Below are 22,422 nucleotides of genomic sequence, written 5' to 3'. Positions count from 1 at the left end.
GTCCCGAGGTCAAAATGGGAGATGCCCCCAAGGGTGGTGGAGAATGACCGAGCTAAGATCCTGTGGGACTTCCAGATACAGACGGACAAAATGGTGGTGGCTAACCAACCGGACATAGTGGTGGTAGACAAACAGAAGAAGACGGCCGTAGTGATTGATGTAGCGGTTCCGAATGACAGCAACATCAGGAAGAAGGAACACGAGAAGCTGGAGAAATACCAAGGGCTCAGAGAAGAGCTCGAGAGGATGTGGAGGGTGAAGGTAACGGTGGTCCCCATGGTAATTGGAGCACTAGGTGCGGTGACTCCCAAGCTAGGCGAGTGGCTCCAGCAGATCCCGGGAATAACATCGGAGATCTCTGTCCAGAAGAGCGCAGTCCTGGGAACAGCTAAGATACTGCGCAGGACCCTCAAGCTCCCAGGCCTCTGGTAGAGGACCCGAGCTTGAAGGATAAACCGCCCGCAGGGGCGTGCTGGGTGTTTTTTTTGTTTTTATTTATATATATATATATATATATATATATATATATATATATATATATATATATATATATATATATATATATATATATATATATTTTTTTTTATTTCTCTTCTTGCTCAAGAGTGGCTTGTAGCCTAAAAAGGGGGGAAATGGACTTATAAAATGAGTAATATCAAACAGTGATGATTTTATTTGTTGTTCCCAACAGCTTAAGAATCTCCATTAAACGATTGGCTGCAAAATACAATAAAATAAAATGAAGTCCCACCGATAGCAACAGTGCAATTTCAGCTTTAGACGTGGTGTCTGGAGAAATTATAGTTTCTAGCTGTGTAGGAAAGCCAATTAAGACGAGGCTAACTCTAACAGATAAATAGATAGTTAAGGCAATGCATTTATATAGTGCTTTTCTAATCTTATTGATCAGTGAAATGTATAGAGGTGCACTGCCAGCAGTTTGATTTCTAAAAGAATGCCAAGTGGAAGACACAAATGGATGTTTATCAGCAACTGTTTGGCTCGCCGCACAGAAGGGTTCGTTTTTGTTTTTATGTTTATTAAATTTGACTCATCTATGCCATTCTTGCCGTCGTGTGTAACTACCACAGATCTGTTTGAGGAAAAGCCTGGTTGGATTTTATCAAAGTTTGTTTGTAAATATCCAGTGAGTGAAGAATGCTTTAGAGGGAGACGAGATGAAATGATTATGCAGCTATAAGCTGCAGCTGCGCATTTTAATTTCATGCGCATTTTAATTTCATGCACATCGACACTCTTTGTTAACGCTCTAGGGTTTTGTTTTTTTTTCCCCCCCAGTTGACTCAAAAAATATATAAACATAAATTTGATTCCGTTTGTCACCTTAAGAGTTTTTGCTGCAAAGTTAAACACACACAAAAATGAACGCTATTCAAATTGTCATCATTTTTTTTGTCCCTAACAGGAAATTAACAGAGCTGATATGAAGCCAAGCAAGTTAAACAGGTCTTTATTTCAAATGGCAACACAATCTCAAGTTTGAGCTGGAAAAAAAAACTCAAAATTGATTTTTTTCAAATGAAGTGCATGTCAGGATTTGTGAATATGCAATATCATTGCTGTAATTTATGTCCTTGAGGCAGACGGTGAGTAAGCAGCGGGCCATCAAATTCTACTGTGCGGTCTCTGTAAACGATGGCACAAGGCATAGACTTAATCTGAAGTATCATCCTCTGTTATTACTCTCCTAAGACAGCTGCCAGGCAAAAGCGAGAGAGAGAGAGAGAAGCAGTCAAAGTTTGGATTTATTAGTTTTAGATCGGCATAGCAATTTTGTTTTCCCTCACTACAGTAATGATACATAAAATTATGAAAGTCTAAATTTGAAGGGGAAATTAAGAGCAGGATTGTGTTTTTTTTCCCCTCATTTTGCCATTGCTTTTCATGTGTGTAGACATGCGCGCACACACACTCGTGGTTCTGTGCCAAATTCCATTTTAAGTCTAGGCAGGCTGCTTTTCGCTCCCTGTTGCAGCAAACCTTCAGTTTAGTTGTCAGGCTGAAAAATAGGCTACACTTTGTCCCCTGACATTGGACACATAAATTAATCATACCTTAAAGATACATTGCCTCCTTCATACCTACAGACAGGCAGATGAATAATAATACCTTCAAGCTCTACGTCTTACAACCATTTTCTTGGTCTGTTTACTTTTGCTATACACCTGTCAGGTCCACAGTTATGGAAGACAGAACTTTCTTAAGTTCACTGCACATTATCGCCTAATTAGTGCAATAGTTCTAAAAGAGCTAAGGGGAAAACCTAAAACTGTTAATAGCAAATTGTCTTAGGTGTGTGTGTGTTTTTGTTAAGGAGTGAAATGAATGAAGAGGTAGCAATAGTAGAAAAACTGACCCTCCCTCCCCAATTTAACAAGGGATTGGAGTGGCTGCTCGTCCTGCTGCAGATGGTGTGGGGTGACTTGGCACAGCTGGCTCTCGGTAGCATTTTGAATCTAAAGCTAGAACAGGATGATTAGGTTTTCTTTGCACATCATTTGGCAAGTCCCCGTTGTCATCTTGCACGGTCAAGTAGTTAAACAGTCTCTAGCTGCATTATTGAAATGTGTCTTTTGTTCCACTTCCAGTGAAATGCCTTGTGAATAATAAGTTTGAAGGTCTGGCTAATTACACCGAGGATTTAGAAGGAGAATCGCAATCTCCGCTGAAAGGTGGAGGCAGCGTCCAGATAATTCAGAAGCTGAAGTATGTTTAATTAAAATGGTATCTTGAGGCTAATGCGTGTCATTTATAGCCACTTTATTTTATTAGTACAGTTAGAGGGAATGTGCACACAAAGTACAAGTTACAATAATATTAAATATTGCATTTGGAGAGTTGGAGCCTGTTACTCGCTGTGTCATTGCGCTCAGATTACTGTAATGTCTTAACTAATGTCATATATACAATTCCTGTATGCAAATACAAAGCACTAAACAGTCTGTCTCGAGTCAAGATCTCACTGTCAAGATTTTTTCAATCTACGGTTTTATTTTATCTTTTTGTGTCTGTTTTCTAATATATTTTACTGTTTCCTGTTGTAAAGTACTTTGTGAATTTGAAATGTGCTTAATAAATAAACTTTTTAAACTTACTTTACCTACTTACGCTATCATCAAATGCAAAACGAGTCAAGGTTACGTTGTCTTGATGCGCGCTCAACCATCCAGGTAAGTAAATCCCCAGGTTGTTTCTGTTTACGAGTCGTTTCTGTTCATCTTGACGCAGCGTTTTCAGTGGGAGAAATGTTTCATCACTCATCCAAGTGACTTCTTCTGTCTCAGCTGACTGCAGGCTTCCCCAACCTTATAAACAGTACATTTGCACAATAACTGAAACCAGTCCACTGAATGAACAATGGGCTGTGAGGTCAGTTCCTTGATCATTAATGATCAATGAGTCAAAGTTACAGTAGCATTTCTCACCTCCTCAGTATTGCTGCCACGGTTGGCACTGGGGCAGGTATTCTAGGGGGTGTTGGTATATTTTACCTGATCAGTAAATCCAGATTGATTCACGCATGAGTGCTTGGCACATGCAGTATCATTTTCTTGGCCTCTGTTCCAGTCGGCATTCGGCTTCTCCCTAATGTGTGCACAAGTTAAAGAGGAGAAACACTGAGTTCTCAGTTATGAGACACTAGTCAGGGGAACAGCTAAGGATACAGACTTTTTACACTTTCTATTAGTGCAATTAAAGCAGGAGATGCACCTACTGCTGATGGTGTGAAAGCACTGAGGTTTGAAATTGCCTTCCACAGTTTCATCACAGTTAGACAAAGTGCAGGGATTCCCAACTCTGTTTTCTTCATTTCCGTCTCTCACTTTCCCCTCTGCCAGTCTTTTTTGCTCTTGTTCTCCTCTCTTAGGAAAGGTTACAGAAGCTCTGCACCCAAGGAGCTTCCCAAAATCACTGCTGTCTGGTCTCCTGTTTAAAGAGTTGTAAGCCTTGGGGGATCTGACAGCTCCATTACTGATAGGTACAAGGCCCACACCCTTCTTATTCAGTGGCTTGTACAAACACTGACAGACTGATATCCCTCCCAGCCTTCTAATATTTATTTATCCACACTTTCCTGACAGCTACACTCCACTGTGTGGTTTGAACCAGAGAAAATGGATGATTTAAATAAAGTATCAATAAAGCAAAATCTAAATTTATCAATAACAAATATACAAAATAAAGCTACTGTGCTTCAGAAAGCAAAGCAATTATCGGATTGATGGATTTTAATTATCAGCTCCAGTGGCCTGTCAGAGAGGAATCGGGATTGTAGCCCACAAAAGAATCCATTCAAAGCTTCCACTTTATGTCTCTTTTCTTTTTCTATCTTTCCCCCTTCTCATAATTTGTTGGGTTCATTTGCAGATGGAGTTCAGATCTGTCATCACTTGGTATTGAAACATTAATTTTTGGATTAGCATAAAATGATTTCTGGTACTCTCAAGGAATTCATGAGGTTAAATGGGAAGGTGCAAGAATCTGTCTAAATACGCTATTAATGAAATATTTTGCTGCACATTCTATACCAGCAATAAAAAAAAGAATACTATAGTATATTACATGAAAATGACATAAAATGCCAGTATGATGACACAAAACTAAAATATTTTTTTAGCTTGTACCTGGCTGAATGTTTTGCATCGTCCCCACTGATCCCAACTCTTCACTGTGATAACATCTGAATGACCATTTGTTCAGGACTGTGTGCTATGTTGCTGAATGCTAAAATGTTTTCCAATGACTTTTAATGCATTTGGCTGATTTGAGCCTTGACCTTGTTGCTGTGTTGAAATCCTCAGTAAACGCTAGCGAGGCTGTATCGCCAAGTACTATCCATGCCCAAGCCAAAACCGAATGTTTAAAGGATGAAGTTTTGATTAAAATTAATGATTCATTTTTGTAATAGTTAACTCCCGTGGTCTTTTTGATAAAGGTTAATTTATGGTTTATCAGTTTATTTTATTACAGGACAAATAAATAGAACTGACAACCCAAGACATACAAACTCTGAGATATTCTTATTATTTTAGTCTCGATAGAAACTGCAAGGCCGACACTACCACTAGCACTATAGAAATAGCTGGTCAGAAAACATCGTATTTGTATTCTACATGAAATAAACAATAGTGTGGTCTTATTGAGCAAGTGCTAGAGGAGACGTATACACTCTCATGTCTGTGTGGTTAATATGAGACTACAGCCAGTTGTTGGTTAACTGTGCATAAACACTGGGACTAGGAAAGACAGCTTGCTTGGCTGGCCTTTCTGCAGGCATGCTCACTAATATATTTCTTGAAGGAGCGACTTCTTTCAGTTTTGTTCTTCCAGTGACCTTGCCAAGCAGCTAAAGCATTGGAGTCATTATGCTGAGCCAAGAAGTGTATTCCAGATCCACATAAAACAACAACTTGACATTTTTACATGTGTTTTTAATAGATTAACAATCTCTGAAGCTATAAGGTGATAATTTGCGAGGTACAGAGCCTGACTAATATTGCATAAAGTAAACAAACACTGGCTGTGAGGAAGTCACGCTGCAGGAATGTCATCTCCACTCAGTCCTTCCCTGTTCAAATCCTGCTGAAGCATCTTTGTGCCCACACTACATGCCATCTATTAGCAGCACCAGGAGACGGAAGAGGATACACAAACACCCATGCCACACTGCCTATCACCGATTCCAGATGTTTTGTCAGCATGTGATCATAGTCACTGTGGTCACAGTCAATATAATTGCAAAAACTAAATGTGTTTCTGCACCTGCAGAAGGAATGCCCCAGACCCAGTTAAATGCTTTCCAGGCATCATTAAACTTGAGTCTTCATTAGATATTAGATGCACCGCAGAGTTTGGGTTTTTTAAATAATAGTTTGTCATTCCTGATTGTTTTCAAACTACTTGGTAGTTTTTCATAGTCTATGGTTTAAAGCAAAGAGTGCAAATAAAGGATATTATTGCATATATAGGAAAATGAAATTGGGTTTTTTGCATATGTACAATAGGCATGATGCCATTCCACTTTGTAAATTAAGCTAAGGTGGGATATAGAGGCTTTAGAACTTAAACTTGTTCACATCCTTAGAAGATGCAAATGATTCAAAGTGACGACTCAGTTGTCTTAGTTTGATTTTTTTTTGTGTATGAATTTATGTCAGGGCAAAAAAAACATTTCTTGTATTTGCTCAAAAAATGTTTTTTTTGGGTTTTTTTTTTTTTAGCTGCATAAGCAAACCTCAGAAAATCACATTAAAAGTGCAATATGAGTATGAACAAATGTTTTTAAAAAAAGTTTGAGTTTGTGGGAGTGTCGACTGTCACTTGCGGTATTTAATCAGGTAAAGTTTAGGGATGGATCGAGCTGTTGTGTCGTTTTCAGCAGCAGATGAAACTGATGTTCTCAGGCTGTGAGCTGAATGACACAGGGTTTGATGTGTTGCCTCTTTCCACACCTACTGCAGTGACAGGGAACACAGGGGTGTCACACTGACACATCGTGTCTCTGATACTGCTGGAGGCTAGATGCTGCTATGATATGTAACTCTGGCTTGTGACCTTTCTTCCTCTCTGCATCAGCCTGGCTCGTATGTCTTACTCCCTGCTCTCTGTTTCCGTTTGTTCTGCTTAGGCACGAGCAACGGGTCTGTGCTGGTCTACAACCTAACGAGTGGACTTCTCCACAAAGAACTCAGCGTTCACTCATGTGAAGTCAGGTAAGACTATTGTTTCTGTTATTGTGTACAAATTTTTATTCTTATTTTTTTACACTTCAACAGTTCAGTCTCAGTAATGAGCAAGTATATGAAGTCATGGCAGTCTTTAGCTGAAACATCAGCTAAATGACATGTTAGACAAATCCCAGGAGCCAGTCAGCTTGAGGTGGATTCAGGCAATTCACTGTCACACAATTAATGTCAACCCTTTTTTTTTTTTTTTACGAGAAATCATTCCCTATTTGGTTTATATGTTTTTTTTCAAGTATTTATTAGAGTGAGGTGGTTTAACTAAGTACAATAACCAAATCTTGAAAAAAAAAAAGTGATTTATTGGTTTCCCACTGCCATTTACAGTAATTTACTTATTTGAGGGAGAAACTCAACACCAGTATTCAGACATGTTGTGGCACCCTTAGCTCTGAACACACACCAATCCCTGAAGTTTAAGCAGTTAATTAATTAGGCTGTCAATCACAGATCAAAGGGGCAGTTCAGGAAAGAGCAGTAATCTAAATTAGGAAGCTTCTTCCCTCTGTTATTAACTATGCATTTTAACCAGGAAAGTGATCATTAAAAACAGATGCAGTAAGAAGCTGTTGACATTTCTGCTAATTGGAACTCAAACACTACAAACACAATAAAAAGCTAGAATAAAACAGTAAAACGTTTTTTGTTTTGTTTTTTCTGTTGCATTTTCCTTGTTGTCAGTGGCGTAGCGGTTAATGCATTTGTCTTACATGGGAAAGATTCTCAGTTCAATTGACAAACCCAGCCTCAGGAGGAGGGTCACAAGCTAGTGGACTTCTAATACCTGTCCCAAGCTTGGATAAATGGGAGCGTTGCGTCAGGAAGGTCATCCGGTGTAAAATCTGTGCCAGATCAAACGTGTGGATCCATCCACTCTTGCGACCTCTTGGGAAATAAGGGAGCTGCTGAAAAGACCTCGTCCTTCTGTTTTGTTGTTGTTGTTGGTGTAACAGAGAAATCCAGGGAGGGAGAAAGCAGTGCGTTGTCTGCATTCGTGTATGTCTCTGTGCCTTCTCAGAAAGAGATATAAAACTGTAAGACTGGTTACACATTAGGCAGAACGCTTGCTGGGCTGAATCCACATCACATATCATTTTACATATTTATAAGGGCACCATTCAGTCATGTCGAATTCATATCAAGTAAGTGTTCAGGCTGTTTATTCTAATTAGGAGACAGATTGGGGTGATGTTCTTGACTAAAATCTGACTGTGTTTCAGTGCAGTTTTCCTATTCTTTTAACTCATTTGTCCTAATGCACTTCTTCAGATCTGGATAGCGATACATGCTGTATCTTCAAATGTACAAGATGTGATCAAAACTGTCCTTGAATTGGTCTATAAAAATCAAAAACCATACCAGATTTAAATTTTGCCAGTCCTCTGTGCCTGTGTTTTCAACACAGTGGCTGTTTTTTTAATGTTTACATCACTCGGTGTAAGTCCCATTCTGACACTTTTACCTCTGTGATGCACTTTGGATCTCCAGTGTGCCACTGAACCTGAAATCTGAGCTGGGCAAGCGGCGAGTGAATGTGCTGGCGCGGCCAAAAAACTTTTCAGTGTACTGCGTGCCAGCACACGATCGTACGAGTCACAGTTCAGGTGATTTGTGCTGAATGTTTTCCGCCTGGTTGCCTCAGAATATAAAACAGAACTCATTGTTAGTCACACAGTGAAGGACGAATTCACGATGCATAAATTTATGCATATTGACAAGATGACGAGCACGCTCCTGGTCCCATTCCTAACCTGGGCCCTGTTTCAGGAAGCCGGTTTAGTGGAAAAACTGAGTAAGTATACCCTGAGTTAACGAAAACTCTGGGTTTTCGGTTTCACAAAGCGAGTTCAGCTGAAGCCTGAGTGAGTCACTATGACGACACACGCCGTGAAGCTAACCTGCCCCCTAGCAGGTTTACTACAACTAACCCTGACTGTCTCCGCCCCTTTGTCGGAAACCTGACAGTAGGAAGTGTCAGACATGGCGTGTCCCTTCCTTGAAGAGCCAGTAGATCGTGAAGCCCAAATTCTCCGCAGAGCTCTCCGCCGGGAGAGAGTGATCAGAGCGCGTTTGGACATTTTATCATTTCCTGATGATTGTCTGTGCGAACGTTACCGTTTCTCAGCACAATCTATAATTTATTTGGATAACATCCTCAGGCCATATATTACGCATGTGACACATCGCGGACATGCTCTCAGTTCTGTACATATTATTTGTATTGCACTTCGGTTTTTTGCAAACGGGAGCTTTCTGTATAATATTGGTGACGCTGAGCACGTTTCCAAGGCTACCGTCTGTCGGGCAGTCAGGAATGTTACAGTTGCACTGAAACGTCTCCTGTACACGTTTGTGGTGTTCCCCGGTCATAGACCCACAAGATTCATCAAAGAGGGATGCCACAAAATTGCAGGTATCAGGATGACCAAAACTTAATTTATGATGTGGTGATACTTGAACTACTACTTAAATTTTACATTTATTTTCAGGGTTCCCAGGCGTGATTGGCTGTATAGATGGTACTCACATTCCAATCATTGCTCCTTCAGTAAATGAAGGAGACTATGTGAACAGGAAGTCTTTCCACAGCATTAATGTACAGGTACATAGTTCCCTGTAGCATTTCAAACTAACAAATTATTTCATTATAGTAATGGATGCTAATTTGTGTTCTCTGCACTGTGAAGATCATATGTGATGCTGCCAACATTATCACAAATGTGGAAGCCAAGTGGCCAGGCTCTGTCCATGACTCACAAATATTCCGTGAATGTACACTGAGCACAAAATTTGGACATGGTGAGTTGAAAATACTTTAAAATATATAAAGACCAATTGCTTCAGGGACATTTGAACTGAAGTGTATCCTTCTGTCTTAGGAGAGTTCACTGGCTACTTGCTTGGTGATAGGGGGTATCCATGTTTACCCTATTTGCTTACCCCTTACTCTGACCCTGAACCGGGCCCACAGCAGCGATATAATCTGGCTAATTGCAGGACAAGAGCCAGAGTTGAAATGACTATCGGAATGCTTAAGGCCCGGTTCCAGTGCCTGCAAAGACTCAGGGTCACCCCAGAAAGGGCATGTGACATTATTGTGGCATGTGTGATTCTTCACAACATTGCCACAATTAGAGGAGAACACTGTCCTTCTGAACCAAACATCAGCAGTGATCCAAACCATGAACATCCTGACCCTCCCACGGACATACAAGATGGAAGAGCAGTCAGAGACACCATATGTCACAATCATTTCTTTTGACCCATCACCTCAACATGTTGAAAGAAGAATAAACAGATTTTTTGTTCAACTGGCTTTATTGGTCACCTGTATTTCCTGTACACAAAGTATTAAAAGATGTAAACCTCATAAAGTGTCTCTGTTGCTTCCTCCTCTGTAACAGCTGTCAATGTTTCTTCATTATTTTCCTGTAGTAAAGAAATAAACAACATTGCTGTTCTACTGTAAACTCATATAATCTGTGGAGTATTACTCACAACTGCATGTTGGTCTGGCTCAACAGGAGGCTGCACCAGATGCAGTACACCATCACCATCAACTGATAGAATATGAGGTTTATACAGGTCACTTATAACTTACAAGGGACCAAATGGCAATTAACAAACATACCAATCACCTTACACTTCATTGTCATTATGCTCTCAAAGACAACCAAGACTGAGGGAAGGCAAAATCAGTAGGAAAATAACTTCACTACAAAATAATCCATTATGGTAAAGAGTTTATCAAATGAATGAGTAGCACTGCAAAGGTGACTGTGAAGAAAGGATGTATGCACATCATGTATTATTTTGAATTTACCCCCTATGTAGGCACTTGTGTCTTGCGGGGTTATTGCCTCAGAGGATGTCCCCGCAGAGATGCCTTCGGCCACAGGGCGCCCACTGTTTTGGCTGAGGGCCAACTGCTCAGCCTCTGTGAGTGGTGGTGGTGGTGGAGGACCCCCACCTGTTTTTCGGGCCTCCGCTTTTTTTCTGTTGGCTATAACGGGCCACATTTGAGCATACAGAGTAAGCAAATATGTACTTGTAATGTGCTCAGATAATTTCAATAAGTGCTTACAGACAGAAAATTAATGTAGCCTCTAACTGCAATTGATTTACATCGGACAAACAGACCAAGCACTATGGCTCATAATACAATTACACCTTACCTGTTTGGACTATATTTTTATATTTCATTTTTACTTGCTGCCAGGAACGTTTGGGGCCTGTTGGGTTGCACCTGCGCTCACATCACGTCACAAAATAAAATGTATAAAATAACAAATAAAATAACATATGATAAAATAACGTGTTAAATGGGTGGAAATCCCTAGATCAATGTTTAAATTAACACTCACGCATTGACTCTGTCGGCTATGTTTTGCCATGCATGCTCACTTTCTTTTGCAGCTGTCGCTGTGTTACTTTTTTCCGCGGAATTTGCATGTTATCGGCATATGCTGCCATCAGAATTTCGGCCTCAAGCGCTGTGAAATACATTGACCGCGCCTTCTTTCCCTCCGTCTCCATGGTGACTCACTTAATCTGTGCTCCACTGATCAGGGCTTTATGTATCCTCGTCCGCGCGCTTCACTTGGGGTTAAAGCAACTCCGCGTTGACTGAACTACTTGTTATCAGCCTTTCTGAAACCGAATATTCCGAGTTGGACAGTTCGGGGTTACTCAACCCTGCGTATCGTTTTTCACTCTGAGTTTTCTAAACCGGCTTCCTGAAACAGGGCCCTGCTCCGCAGGTAACAGCCACACTGGAATAAAGGCCCTATCTTTATTTACAGTCTTTGTGTAGAAAGCTGCCCCACAATGCAACCGCCAGACATCAGCACAGAGCCAACTGTGCTTCATTAGTTAGTTTTGCTGCTCATTAGAGAATGCTATTTGACCAGGATTAATTAAGCACAAGATTGAATCAATTAATACTGTTAAGAGATTGATTGGGAGCAAACACCATCCGTTCAAGCAGAGCCAGGGTTTCTTTAATGAGAGAAGTTGGTATCCACAAATACAAAACTTCAGCAAAGTTTAATGAGCTGCGCAACACGAGCAGAAGTTACTTGAAACGCCTTCTGTGTATGTAAGGATTAAAGGGAGAAATGAGGCAGTGGCTTTTTCTGCCTGGTTACTGGTGACTGAGAGTTTGCTCTTCAGCAGTGACACTCAGGATTCATGTCTTCATCCGCTTGTAATTTGTCTCCTTAAACACTGCTCTGCGCTCTCAGCATACAATATGTATTCCGTTGACCTGTCCGCTGCTTAAATACGTTTGCTCGTATTAAACAGATCTCATAGATGTTTCCCCCTGTGCATTTTTTTTTATCATATAAATAGATATTTTCTTCTCTCTTCATATACAGACACAGGTGGAACACAGTGCAGTGCTGTGATGTACAATCTTAGGTTTAAAGCTGTGTGTTTTATGAGTTTGGGAGAGGAGAGATGCTTTATGTAGATGAGTCCAGCAGCCGTTGCCCTGCACAGCCATGCCGAAAGAAGCCCAGTTTCTCAGCATCTCATTTACATTTAGTGGGGAAATCGACTAATTAATCATGTGGCTATTTACCATCTCATTACTGTGGAGTTTGTGCTCCCTCCACTGGGCCAGCTTCTTCGAAAAATATCCTAATCTCACACTCTCTAGCTTCATTTTGCTCCTTCCCGATCTGTTTTGGGCTTTAACGAAACCCATCTACCTCACACCACGCTTGGATGTATTAATGGGAATGTTTTACAGCTAGGCTGCATCTGTTAGATGGCACTATTTTTTTTTTTTTAGTTTAACTAAAAATCTTGTGTGTGCATTGATTTATTTCACAGGGGGATAGAATGGGTGAGTCTTACCAGTTTCCTGTCTTTTGCCACTTCTGCACCCAACAACATGGGGCTGGTGCGAAATGAACTGCAGCATGTCGACCTGCCTACTGGTGAGAGACACACACGCACATATTATCATCTATACCTGAGGGTACCAACCACAACTTTTGTATTATCCTTTGTTCTTTAGAGTTTTCTTTTGGCTTTCTGCACCCTTACCAACACAAAAAAAAGAGACTTCAGTCTCTGTCGCTCTGACTTTCTCTTTTATCTGTCTCTCTTTGTCTGTGTGGTTCTCAAAGAGACACTTCCATTTTCCCTCCAGGGAATACTTGCACACTATCCAAATTAAGGTCCAAACTAAACAGTGTTAGGGCACCACCTAAGGAAGTTTAGCTCTGAAAGTGAGATCCATCATGATTTCTTACATATCTATAGAATTATTGTGTTTCTGCCTCCCACAGGAGTGGAAATGGGAAATGCTAGATTTTCTGAGCTGAAAGAAAGCAGGATTTCTCTGTAACCTCGGGTGATGAGGAAAAGTATGTTTAATGGCTTCAGTGGAACTTTAAAAAATATGTGTTGTTGTTACTTCTTTTTAAAATATTAGAAAATCAGACACAATTTTTAGATGCAAAGAACTGATGAGAACTTTCCTCTTTTCCATAAGTCGTTTCTGCTTTGGTCAAATATTTCCAATTCCTCCAGGTTTTTTTTTATGGCTGCAATAAAAAGAATTATGGTCACTATGGTGGTTCATTTACTGAGCCTTTGCCCTGTGTTCATTAGGACAATGGCAAAGCAAGCACGACACTGTAACGGTGGACCCAAGAAATACCAGCCGGAGCGACTTTGACAATGCAGAACTTTTTATTAAACTCGGGGTTGTACGTGGACACATATGCTCCCGCGCTCTCTTTCTCTGCTGTCACCTCCGTCTCCGTCTGTCACTGCCAACATATAAAGAGACACAATCACTGTCAGATCCCAGCACACCTGTTCACCCCGCCCCTGCGCCGCCCCGGGAGCTCACTGCGTCACTCCTCCTCTGCAGCTGGCCAAGGACCACACCCACGCCACACATCCCCACCGCCCGACTGAGGCCGGGGCCCATCCGGCCGAACCTACTCCCCCCCCCCCCCGCGAGCGAGAGAGGAAATCGGCCACGACCATCTGCGCGCCCGGCCTATGGATCACCTTGAACTTAAAGGGCTGCATGGCCAGATACCACCGAGTGATCCGGGCGTTGGCATCCTTCATGCGGTGGAGCCACTGCAGCGGGGCGTGGTCCGAGCAGAGGGTGAACGGGCGGCCCAGGAGGTAGTAGCGAAGGGAGTCGACCGCCCACCGGATCGCCAGGCACTCCTTCTCCACGGTGCTGTACCGTGACTCGCGGTCCGTGAGCTTCCGGCTGATGTACGCGACCGGCCGGTCAACTCCCCCCACCTGCTGGGACAAAACGGCCCCCAGCCCTCTGCTCGAGGCGTCAGTCTGCAGACAAAAAGGGAGGGAGAAGTTAGGTGTGAACAGCAGCGGCTCTCCACAGAGAGCCCGTTTCACCTGCACAAACGCCGCCTGGCACCGCTCCGTCCACTGGACCAGATCTGGGGCACCCTTGCGGGTGAGATCAGTCAGGGGGCTGGTCAGGTCCGCGAACCCTGGGACGAACCGCCGGTAATAGCCGGCCAGCCCCAGAAACCGTCTCACCTCTTTTTTCGTCTTGGGACGCGGGCAGGATGCAATCGCCGCCGTCTTCTCCACTTGAGGTCGCACCTGCCCGCTCCCCAAGTGGTACCCCAAATACTGTACCTCCCTCCGTCCAACCGCACACTTCTTCGGGTTGGCCGTGAGCCCCGCCTGCCTCAGGGACTCCAGCACCGCGGCCACACACCGCACATGCCCCGCCCACGTGTCACTGTAAATGATGACGTCGTCTAGGTAGGCGGCAGCATAGGCAGCGTGGGGCCGCAGCACCCGGTCCATGAGGCGCTGAAAAGTGGCAGGGGCGCCGAACAAGCCGAACGGAAGCGTCACGAATTGGTACAACCCATACGGAGTGGAGAAGGCCGTCTTTTCCCGGGACTCTGTAGACAAGGGAATCTGCCAGTAGCCCTTGGTTAAATCCAGAGTCGTAAAAAAGCGAGCGGTGCCCAACCGGTCCAGGAGCTCGTCGACCCGGGGCATGGGATAAGCATCAAAACGTGACACCTCATTCACTCTGCGATAATCGACACAGAACCGTATAGACCCATCCTTCTTTACTACAAGGACGATGGGGCTACACCAAGCACTGTGTGATTCTTCTATTACTCCCAGCCTCAGCATTTCCTTCAATTCCCGGAAAACAATTTGCCTTCTATGTTCCGGCAGCCTGTAGGGCCGTGAACGCACCGTCACGCCAGGCCGCGTCTCAAAATGGTGCTCTATGAGAGAAGTACGGCCGGGCAAGGGGGAGAACACGTCGGCAAAGCGCTGTTGCAATGCAGCAACATCCGCCCTCTGGGCCTGTGTGAGATGGTCACTGCAATGGAGGGAGGCGGGGATGCTAGACTTTGGCGCCTCCGGCCCCAACTCATCTCTCCCTCTTACCAAGCTCACTAGAGAAGCGGTCTCCGCCTCCCTCCAGGCTTTGAGGAGGTTGAGGTGGTAAATCTGCGTGGCCCCGCCCCTGTCCGACCGTACCACTTCATAATCAACGTCCCCCACTCGCTGTGTGACCACGAAGGGTCCTTGCCACTTGGCGAGTAATTTAGAGCTGGAAGAAGGAAGTAACACAAGCACCTTATCTCCCGGTGAAAATTGCCTGAGTCTAGCCCCTCTGTCATACAGGCGTCGCTGCCGCTGCTGGGCCTGGAGCAAATTCTCCCGTGAGAGCCTCCCCAGTGTGTGCAGCTTTGCTCGCAGGTCCAGCACGTACTGAATTTCACTTTTCGCAGGGCTCGGACCTTCCTCCCAGTTTTCCTTAATCAGGTCGAGCACCCCCCGCGGCTTCCTGCCGTATAACAGCTCAAAGGGAGAAAATCCCGTGGAGGCCTGGGGCACCTCCCGCACTGCAAACAACAGAGGGTCTAACCAGCGATCCCAATTGCGTTCATCCTCGCGAATGAACTTACGAATCATGGATTTTAAAGTCTTATTCAGCCTCTCCACCAACCCATCAGTCTGAGGGTGGTAGACGCTGGTCCGAATAGATTTAATACCCAGTAATTCGTACAGTTCCCGCAATGTGCGCGACATGAACGACGTGCCCTGGTCAGTCAGTATTTCTTTCGGAATACCGACTCGGGAGATGACCTGAAACAGTGCCTGCGCCACGCTCTTCGCTGAAATGGTGCGTAGCGGCACTGCTTCCGGGTACCGCGTTGCGTAGTCCACCAGGACCAGCACAAAGCGATAGCCGCGTGCACTCCGGTGCAATGGCCCGATGAGATCCATGCCAATACGCTCAAACGGGATCTCCATCAGCGGTAATGGGCGCAACGGCGCCTTTGGCACGGCCAGCTGGTTAACCAGCTGGCATTCGGGGCACGACGCACACCAGCGGCGCACGTCGGCCCAAATGCCCGGCCAATAGAATCGGGCCATTATGCGCTCCAGAGTTTTCTCGCCACCCAAGTGCCCTGCCATGGGGTTCGAATGAGCCGCCTGGAAAATCATTTCCCGGCGGCTTTGCGGCACCAATAACTGTGTGCGGATTTCATTAGTGTGAGTGTCACGGCTCACTCTATAAAGCCGATCGTTCCGCAATTGGAAATGAGGGTACGTTCGCGCAGCGTCGGGGCGCACCGAGCGACCATCAATATCCATCACTTGGTCATAGGCTGAGCGTAGGGTGTCGTCCCGAGACTGCTCTAGTGGAAAATCTTCCGTGGGGTACACAGCGGGAGGCGGCGGGGCTTCCGTGGAAGTCCCCGCCTCCTCCTCCCCCCCCAGAGTCAGCGTCGGTCGACCCCGCGTCACCGCCGAGCGCCGCGCAAACGTCACACGAATTTACAGACCGCGATCGCATCCCCGCGTACTGCCCCAGTAAGCTGTGGAACCCCGGCCAATTCGTACCCAAAATAAGGGGATGCGACAGGCGCGGGCTAACCGCCGCCTTCACTCTATGCGTTTTGCCCCCGAATTTCAGCAACAGTGACACTACTGGGTACTTGTGAATATCCCCGTGCACACATTTAACCTCCACCCAGTCAGCCTCCAACAATGCCCCGGGGCGAACCAAACTTTGGTGGACCAGAGTCTGCGTGCAGCCCGTGTCCACCAAAGCATGGCGAATACCCCCTTGACACCTTACCGGCACGCGGTACGTCACTCCTGGACCGGGGGCGGGCGCTGGAGCGCCGGCAACGCGGAACACCTGCCCCACCTCCATGAGCGGACAGTCTCGGCGCAGGTGCCCCGGCCGCCCACACTTCCAACAGTCCGGCCCCGGCGTCTGTGCGGCTCCCCGTGGCTCCGGGGCAACCTCGGCGGCCGCCGGGGTTCCGGCGGGAAGCAGCGGCCGGAACGGGTTCCTGGGGCTCCACCCTGCTGCCTGCTCCGTTCCCGCAGGGCCGCCGCCTCTCCCCTGCGACGCCGCCGCCGGTGGCCTGGGCGGCGGAACACGGGCGCCCCGCCGCGGCTCCTCACGGCCCGGTACCGGGTCGGCCGCCAGATGGTCCTCTGCCAGCGTCACCGCCGCCGTCAAATCCGCCGGGCGGTGGCAGCGAACCCAACGAGCCGTCGCCTCGGGCAGGCCTCCCACGAACTGCTCGAGGACGACCATGTTCAGCATCCACGTCTCCCCAGCCGAGGGGCCCGGTCGCAGCCACCTCGCTGCCGCATCCTCCAGCTGCCGAGCCCAGGCAAACGGCCGCTCCCCCCCCCGACATCCTGCTGGCCCGGAACTGACGGCGGTAATCCTCTGGGGAGAGCCCCAAACGATCCAGCACCGCCCGGCACACGTCCTCGAACACCCCCCGCGAGCCGGGGGGCAGGCTCAGCGCCGCCGTCTGGGCCTCACCCGACAGAAGCGGCAGCAGCCGGGCGGCCCACTCCTCCTCCGGCCACCGACAGGCCACCGCCGTGGCCTGGAAAGCCTCGATGAAAACCAGCGGGTCCTCCCCATCCCGCATCCGGTGCAACGTCACCGACAGCGGAGGGCGGGAGCCGGCGCGGCCGCATTCCCCAGCAGCTGCCCCAGAGCCGCGGTCTGCTGCTCCGATTGCAGGCGAAGCAACGCCAACTGTTGGTCCTGCGTGGCCGCCTGACGAGCCGCCATCGCCGCCATGTCCACCATCATCTGGCCCAAGATCTGCAGCGGCTGGGCGGGCGGCGGGGCGGGCGGCGGCGCCGCCGGGGGAGCAGGGGGAGCCGGCAGGGGACCGGACATCACGCCAGGGTTTCGGCACCAGTGTAACGGTGGACCCAAGAAATACCAGCCGGAGCGACTTTGACAATGCAGAACTTTTTATTAAACTCGGGGTTGTACGTGGACACATATGCTCCCGCGCTCTCTTTCTCTGCTGTCACTGCCAACATATAAAGAGACACAATCACTGTCAGATCCCAGCACACCTGTTCACCCCGCCCCTGCGCCGCCCCGGGAGCTCACTGCGTCACTCCTCCTCTGCAGCTGGCCAAGGACCACACCCACGCCACAGACACTTTATTAACTGTCTTAAGCACCAGCATCGTCAAAGTTAATAGTCTGTGACATTACGTTTGGTTACAATACCACACGCCATTCAACACACTTTTTCATTCAGTTGTTCTTTAATACAAATTTAAAGACAGGTGACAAATTAAAGGAAAGGTGCTGGGTCACCTTGTGCTGCCAGAATAGCATCAATGTGTCTTAGCATTTATTCTACGTCTCTGGATTTAAGAGGTTTAAAGAGACGCAGAGAAAAGAAAAAAAATCAATGTGTATGTGGACACCGTTGTGTAACGTGTCAGTGTAACAATTCACAAAGACCACATTTATATTGACCTCAAAGGCTGTAGCATATGGTTCACAATGACATGCTTGAAGAAACCACATCACTCGTGACAGAGTTTGAAACAAGGGTTTTTCCTTTAATTTGTCATCCACCTGTACATGCTGGAGGTGCAGACAGGATCTTTAGCCTTCGCTGTCCAGGTTTACATCTCTGTTGTGCAGTTTAGTCCGTCATATTATGGAAAATATGTTCTGTTTGGCTGTCTTACCAAGAATTAGATGGAAAAGATCAATGCTAATTTCATCTGTTTAGCCTAGCATGGCGCTAGGTTCATGAGGAAAACGGCTCCCTAAGACCAATGAAATTATAAAAACATACCGTTCTCTAACTCAGCTCATCTTATTTACCGATTACAACCTAAACTTCTACAAAAGCTCAATGCACATGTGTTTTTCAGAGAACATTTTTAACAAAAAAAAAATTAATACAAATCTGCCCTGTTTTCTAATTTAAAAAAATATTTTAAAATCTCAAAAGAGCTTCTGCTGACTTGAGAGATTGATTTCATGACTCGAGTAATATGTGCTGGATTTTGCAGCGTTTCTCCAGGATCTGAAATGCATTCAAATCGACAGTATCTCCCTGTATTAAACCAAGCAGTCGGACCATTATTACTCGTGAAATCAAGCTTTCGAGTTAGGAGCCTGTTTTGGGAGTTTAAGTTCTGAAAAACAGGGCAATATTTTTTTTTTTTCAGTAGAAAGTTTTCTTTGAGTTTCTGAGATAATGATGTCGTTGATTCAGAAAAACAGGACTATTTGTTTTGTTAACTGAATGCATTATGCTTCTGTGAATTTAGTATTCACGGGTTTCAAGTCTAAACAATATCCATACAGTATTTAAATTGCATTTAAAGAAGATTTAGAAAATTTGACATTTTTTTAATGTTTAAAAGAACAATTACACAGTGAAGCTTTTACGTTTACTCCTGAACATTATGGTCTAGATTTTATAAGTCAGATTCGCACAGATTTGTTTCTGTTACTCGAGCTTATGTGTGTTCATCTCAGTTAATCAGGGAAAGTGAACATGCACAAAAGTGTGTTCTGCTCTTAAATGTTTTCACTTCACCCATTAATCCACTTAAAGGGCAACTCATGCCGTTTACAGCATTTCCTGATAAAGTTGAAGACTCATGGATGGGAAACTGTCTTCACGTTGTCAGCTGTGGTGGTACTTGGCTTCTGCAGCAGTGATAGCAGCTGTCCTAAATGGATATGCTGTTTTTCCTGTGAAAGGATTTTTCTAAGGTGCAGTAAAGATAAGCTGTGCACCCAGTTTGAAACGCCTCGTGTACAATGTAAAAATTTATTGCATAAATGTTGATGATTACTTGTTACTTACACATCCATGATCATTTCAGGCATCAACCCTTTGACTTGTCTTTCCAAAAAGAATCCATTCATGGAGCGCTTCAGGTTCTGACAGTTTTTATGGTAATGAGAAGTCGAATGTAATTTCCCTTTCTGGTGTCTCTGTTACTGTGTTTGCTCCACCCTGGGTCGTAGTTGCGATGTGTGTTTTTGTAAATGCACATTTGACCTATGCGATTCTTCCTACTTTATATAAGTAAGGAAATAAAGGCATAAATGGTGAGCAGTGCTTCATAAGCCTCTAGTGAACCACAGCTCTCACCTGCCGTCATCAACACAACTGTAGGTTAAACTTGCAACAGGCACCTCTATCACTTGCACATTTCAATCAGGCCACCTTTCCTTAGTGCCCTTCGCGAAATCTGATAAGCACTTCCGTTGGCAAATGTGATGCAGTGCACCTGAAGGGCATTCTTGTTTTGCTCACAGGGCCACTTTGATGCTCTGCATAATGTCGAATTTCGTGACCGGAAAGTTGCGAGTGTTAAGCACGGATTAGAGCAGATGGTTAGAATAAGTTGTGTACAGCTTTCTCTCCTGGCTCTGACAAAAGAGATAAAACCAGGATGCACTGGCACTAAAAAGAAAATGAGATGGATCAGCTTTTTCATAGGTATAAGGAAAGATACCATCTTCTGTCTTCGATTATCACCTCCTCTCCTTCAGCCTCTCACTTTCTCCCTCTCGGTGTGTGTTTGTTGTGCTTTCCAGGCAGATGCTTTGCATTCAGAGGCGAGCGCGGAAATGATGAGCCACCCATTGAGATGATTAAAGTGTCTCATCTCAAGTAAGTCACCAACTCTCCAAAACACCAACAAAAGTAAATACAAATAAGAGGCACACACTTGCTGATGTTTCTACCTGAGATCTGTGTACATTTCACACAAAGGTGTGAGTGGTCTTGTGGCTTTGCCATACTCGGATCCAATTGTAATAGAAATCTGTGAAAAGGGCTTTAAAGCTGAGAGTTGTCTTTAATTTGCTGTTTCATTCGTAATTATTCCCCGACCTTCATTTATTCATGTTGTGCAGCATTTTGGAAACTTCATTTTCTCTCTTTCATTGCCTTATCTTTTGAAGGGGCTGTGTTATTCAGTGGAAAAAAATAGAGCATTCATTTACAGTCATCACACATTTTTAAAAAAATGAAACTATAAACAAGGTTTTCATACAGCAGCTGTTTATTGCATACTCTGCTGCTCTCTGGGAGACAGTCATTTCATCTTTTTTTTCAAGGCCAACATCTTTTGTCAAGCTTCGTGTATACGTTACGAATGGCATAAGGTAGGTAATGTATTGTAATGGAAGGTGACATCTAATTATTCAGCCCACACTGGGCGACTACTGACAGCGCATTTTACTTTATTGCCAGTGGCAACAAGTTTCTCATCCTCTCATGAAAGGAACAGGCTAAAGTGGAGGCAGTAAATGTAAGGGTCAGTACAGAAGCCATGCCCATAAGAATGTTATATATGATATCACAAGCTGTAACACAAGAGGAGACAAGTAATGTACTCCTAATGGCGTTCTACTAAGTAAACTGTATCCTCTCCACGAACTGCTTTCAAAGCTTGAGTAACAAGCAGTAAACCCACATTTGTCTCAGTCTGAACTGACCAGTGCATGATCTTATTGCTCTCCTTTTAATCAGCCCTAGTCCTGGTTTATGAACCCTAGCAAATTAGGGTCCACATCCACTTGGATGAGTGACAAAACGTTTCTGCAACTGAAAATGCTACATCCAGATGAACAGAATCAAACCCTGTGTGCTAAAGTTTGTGGACATATAGGCCTGAGAATGAACCCAGAGTGATTAGACATCGCCTTTTTAATGAATATAGAAACACTCAAACTCGAAGCGCTGACACAAGCCAAACACAGTCAACCTGAGTAGCTAGTCTATGTTTAATTTTGCAAGACTTTGCTTCACCTACTGCCACCATTTTATAAGGCTTATGCTTACTGTTGGCTGATGACATGCAATTGCAAAGAGAGAGAGAAATTAAAGAAACTTAATGGTGGGCCTACCTATGCTGCAGCGCTCACATGAACCGAAACAGGAAAAAAGGTGCAGGGACAGAAAAGGTGGAGATCTTTTGCATGGACATATTAAACCTGTTGCAGACGGCAGTGTTGATAGAACTAAAGTTATTTGTAAAGCACTGCAAAGTTGAGTTTACTTATCACCGGAGTACTTCAAGTCTGAAGTATCATTTAAATACATTACATGCTATTGATGCCCAAATCACCCACCCACCCAAACAAACAGTGGCGGGAGGATTCGGCAGACTTGTGGGAGAAGGATAGATAAACAAAAGCAGGACAAGCGACAACAAACGCCATAGCGAAGTGGTTAGCAACAAACTGCAGGCCGATTAGTGTTGTTGAAGATGTTAGGCTGAAGAACGTTCTTAGAGTCGCACCAAATATTTTAGTTATTTTTCTTCAATAATCAATCATTCATTGGAA

The 22,422-nt window shown here is 44.9% G+C and overlaps 1 protein-coding gene across 1 annotated transcript in view; it reads left to right on the top strand.

Moving 5' to 3' along the window:
• wdr11 (WD repeat domain 11) overlaps positions 1-22,422 on the top strand; it is a 70,308-nt gene that overhangs the window by 25,585 nt on the left and 22,301 nt on the right. Inside the window, exons 11-13 of the mRNA XM_085368869.1 lie at positions 6,650-6,734; positions 12,603-12,709; positions 20,665-20,740. Of these exons, the coding sequence (XP_085224995.1) occupies positions 6,650-6,734; positions 12,603-12,709; positions 20,665-20,740 (268 nt within the window). The remainder of the gene's footprint in view (positions 1-6,649; positions 6,735-12,602; positions 12,710-20,664; positions 20,741-22,422) is intronic.

Source organism: Diplotaxodon limnothrissa, linkage group LG13 (assembly GCF_057381915.1).
Source record: "Diplotaxodon limnothrissa isolate DT_005_m linkage group LG13, D_limnothrissa_male_GT1.1, whole genome shotgun sequence".
NCBI lineage: Eukaryota > Metazoa > Chordata > Actinopteri > Cichliformes > Cichlidae > Diplotaxodon > Diplotaxodon limnothrissa.
The sequence above is the reverse complement of the archived record's forward strand: the minus strand, read 5'-3'. Positions and strand labels throughout refer to the sequence as shown.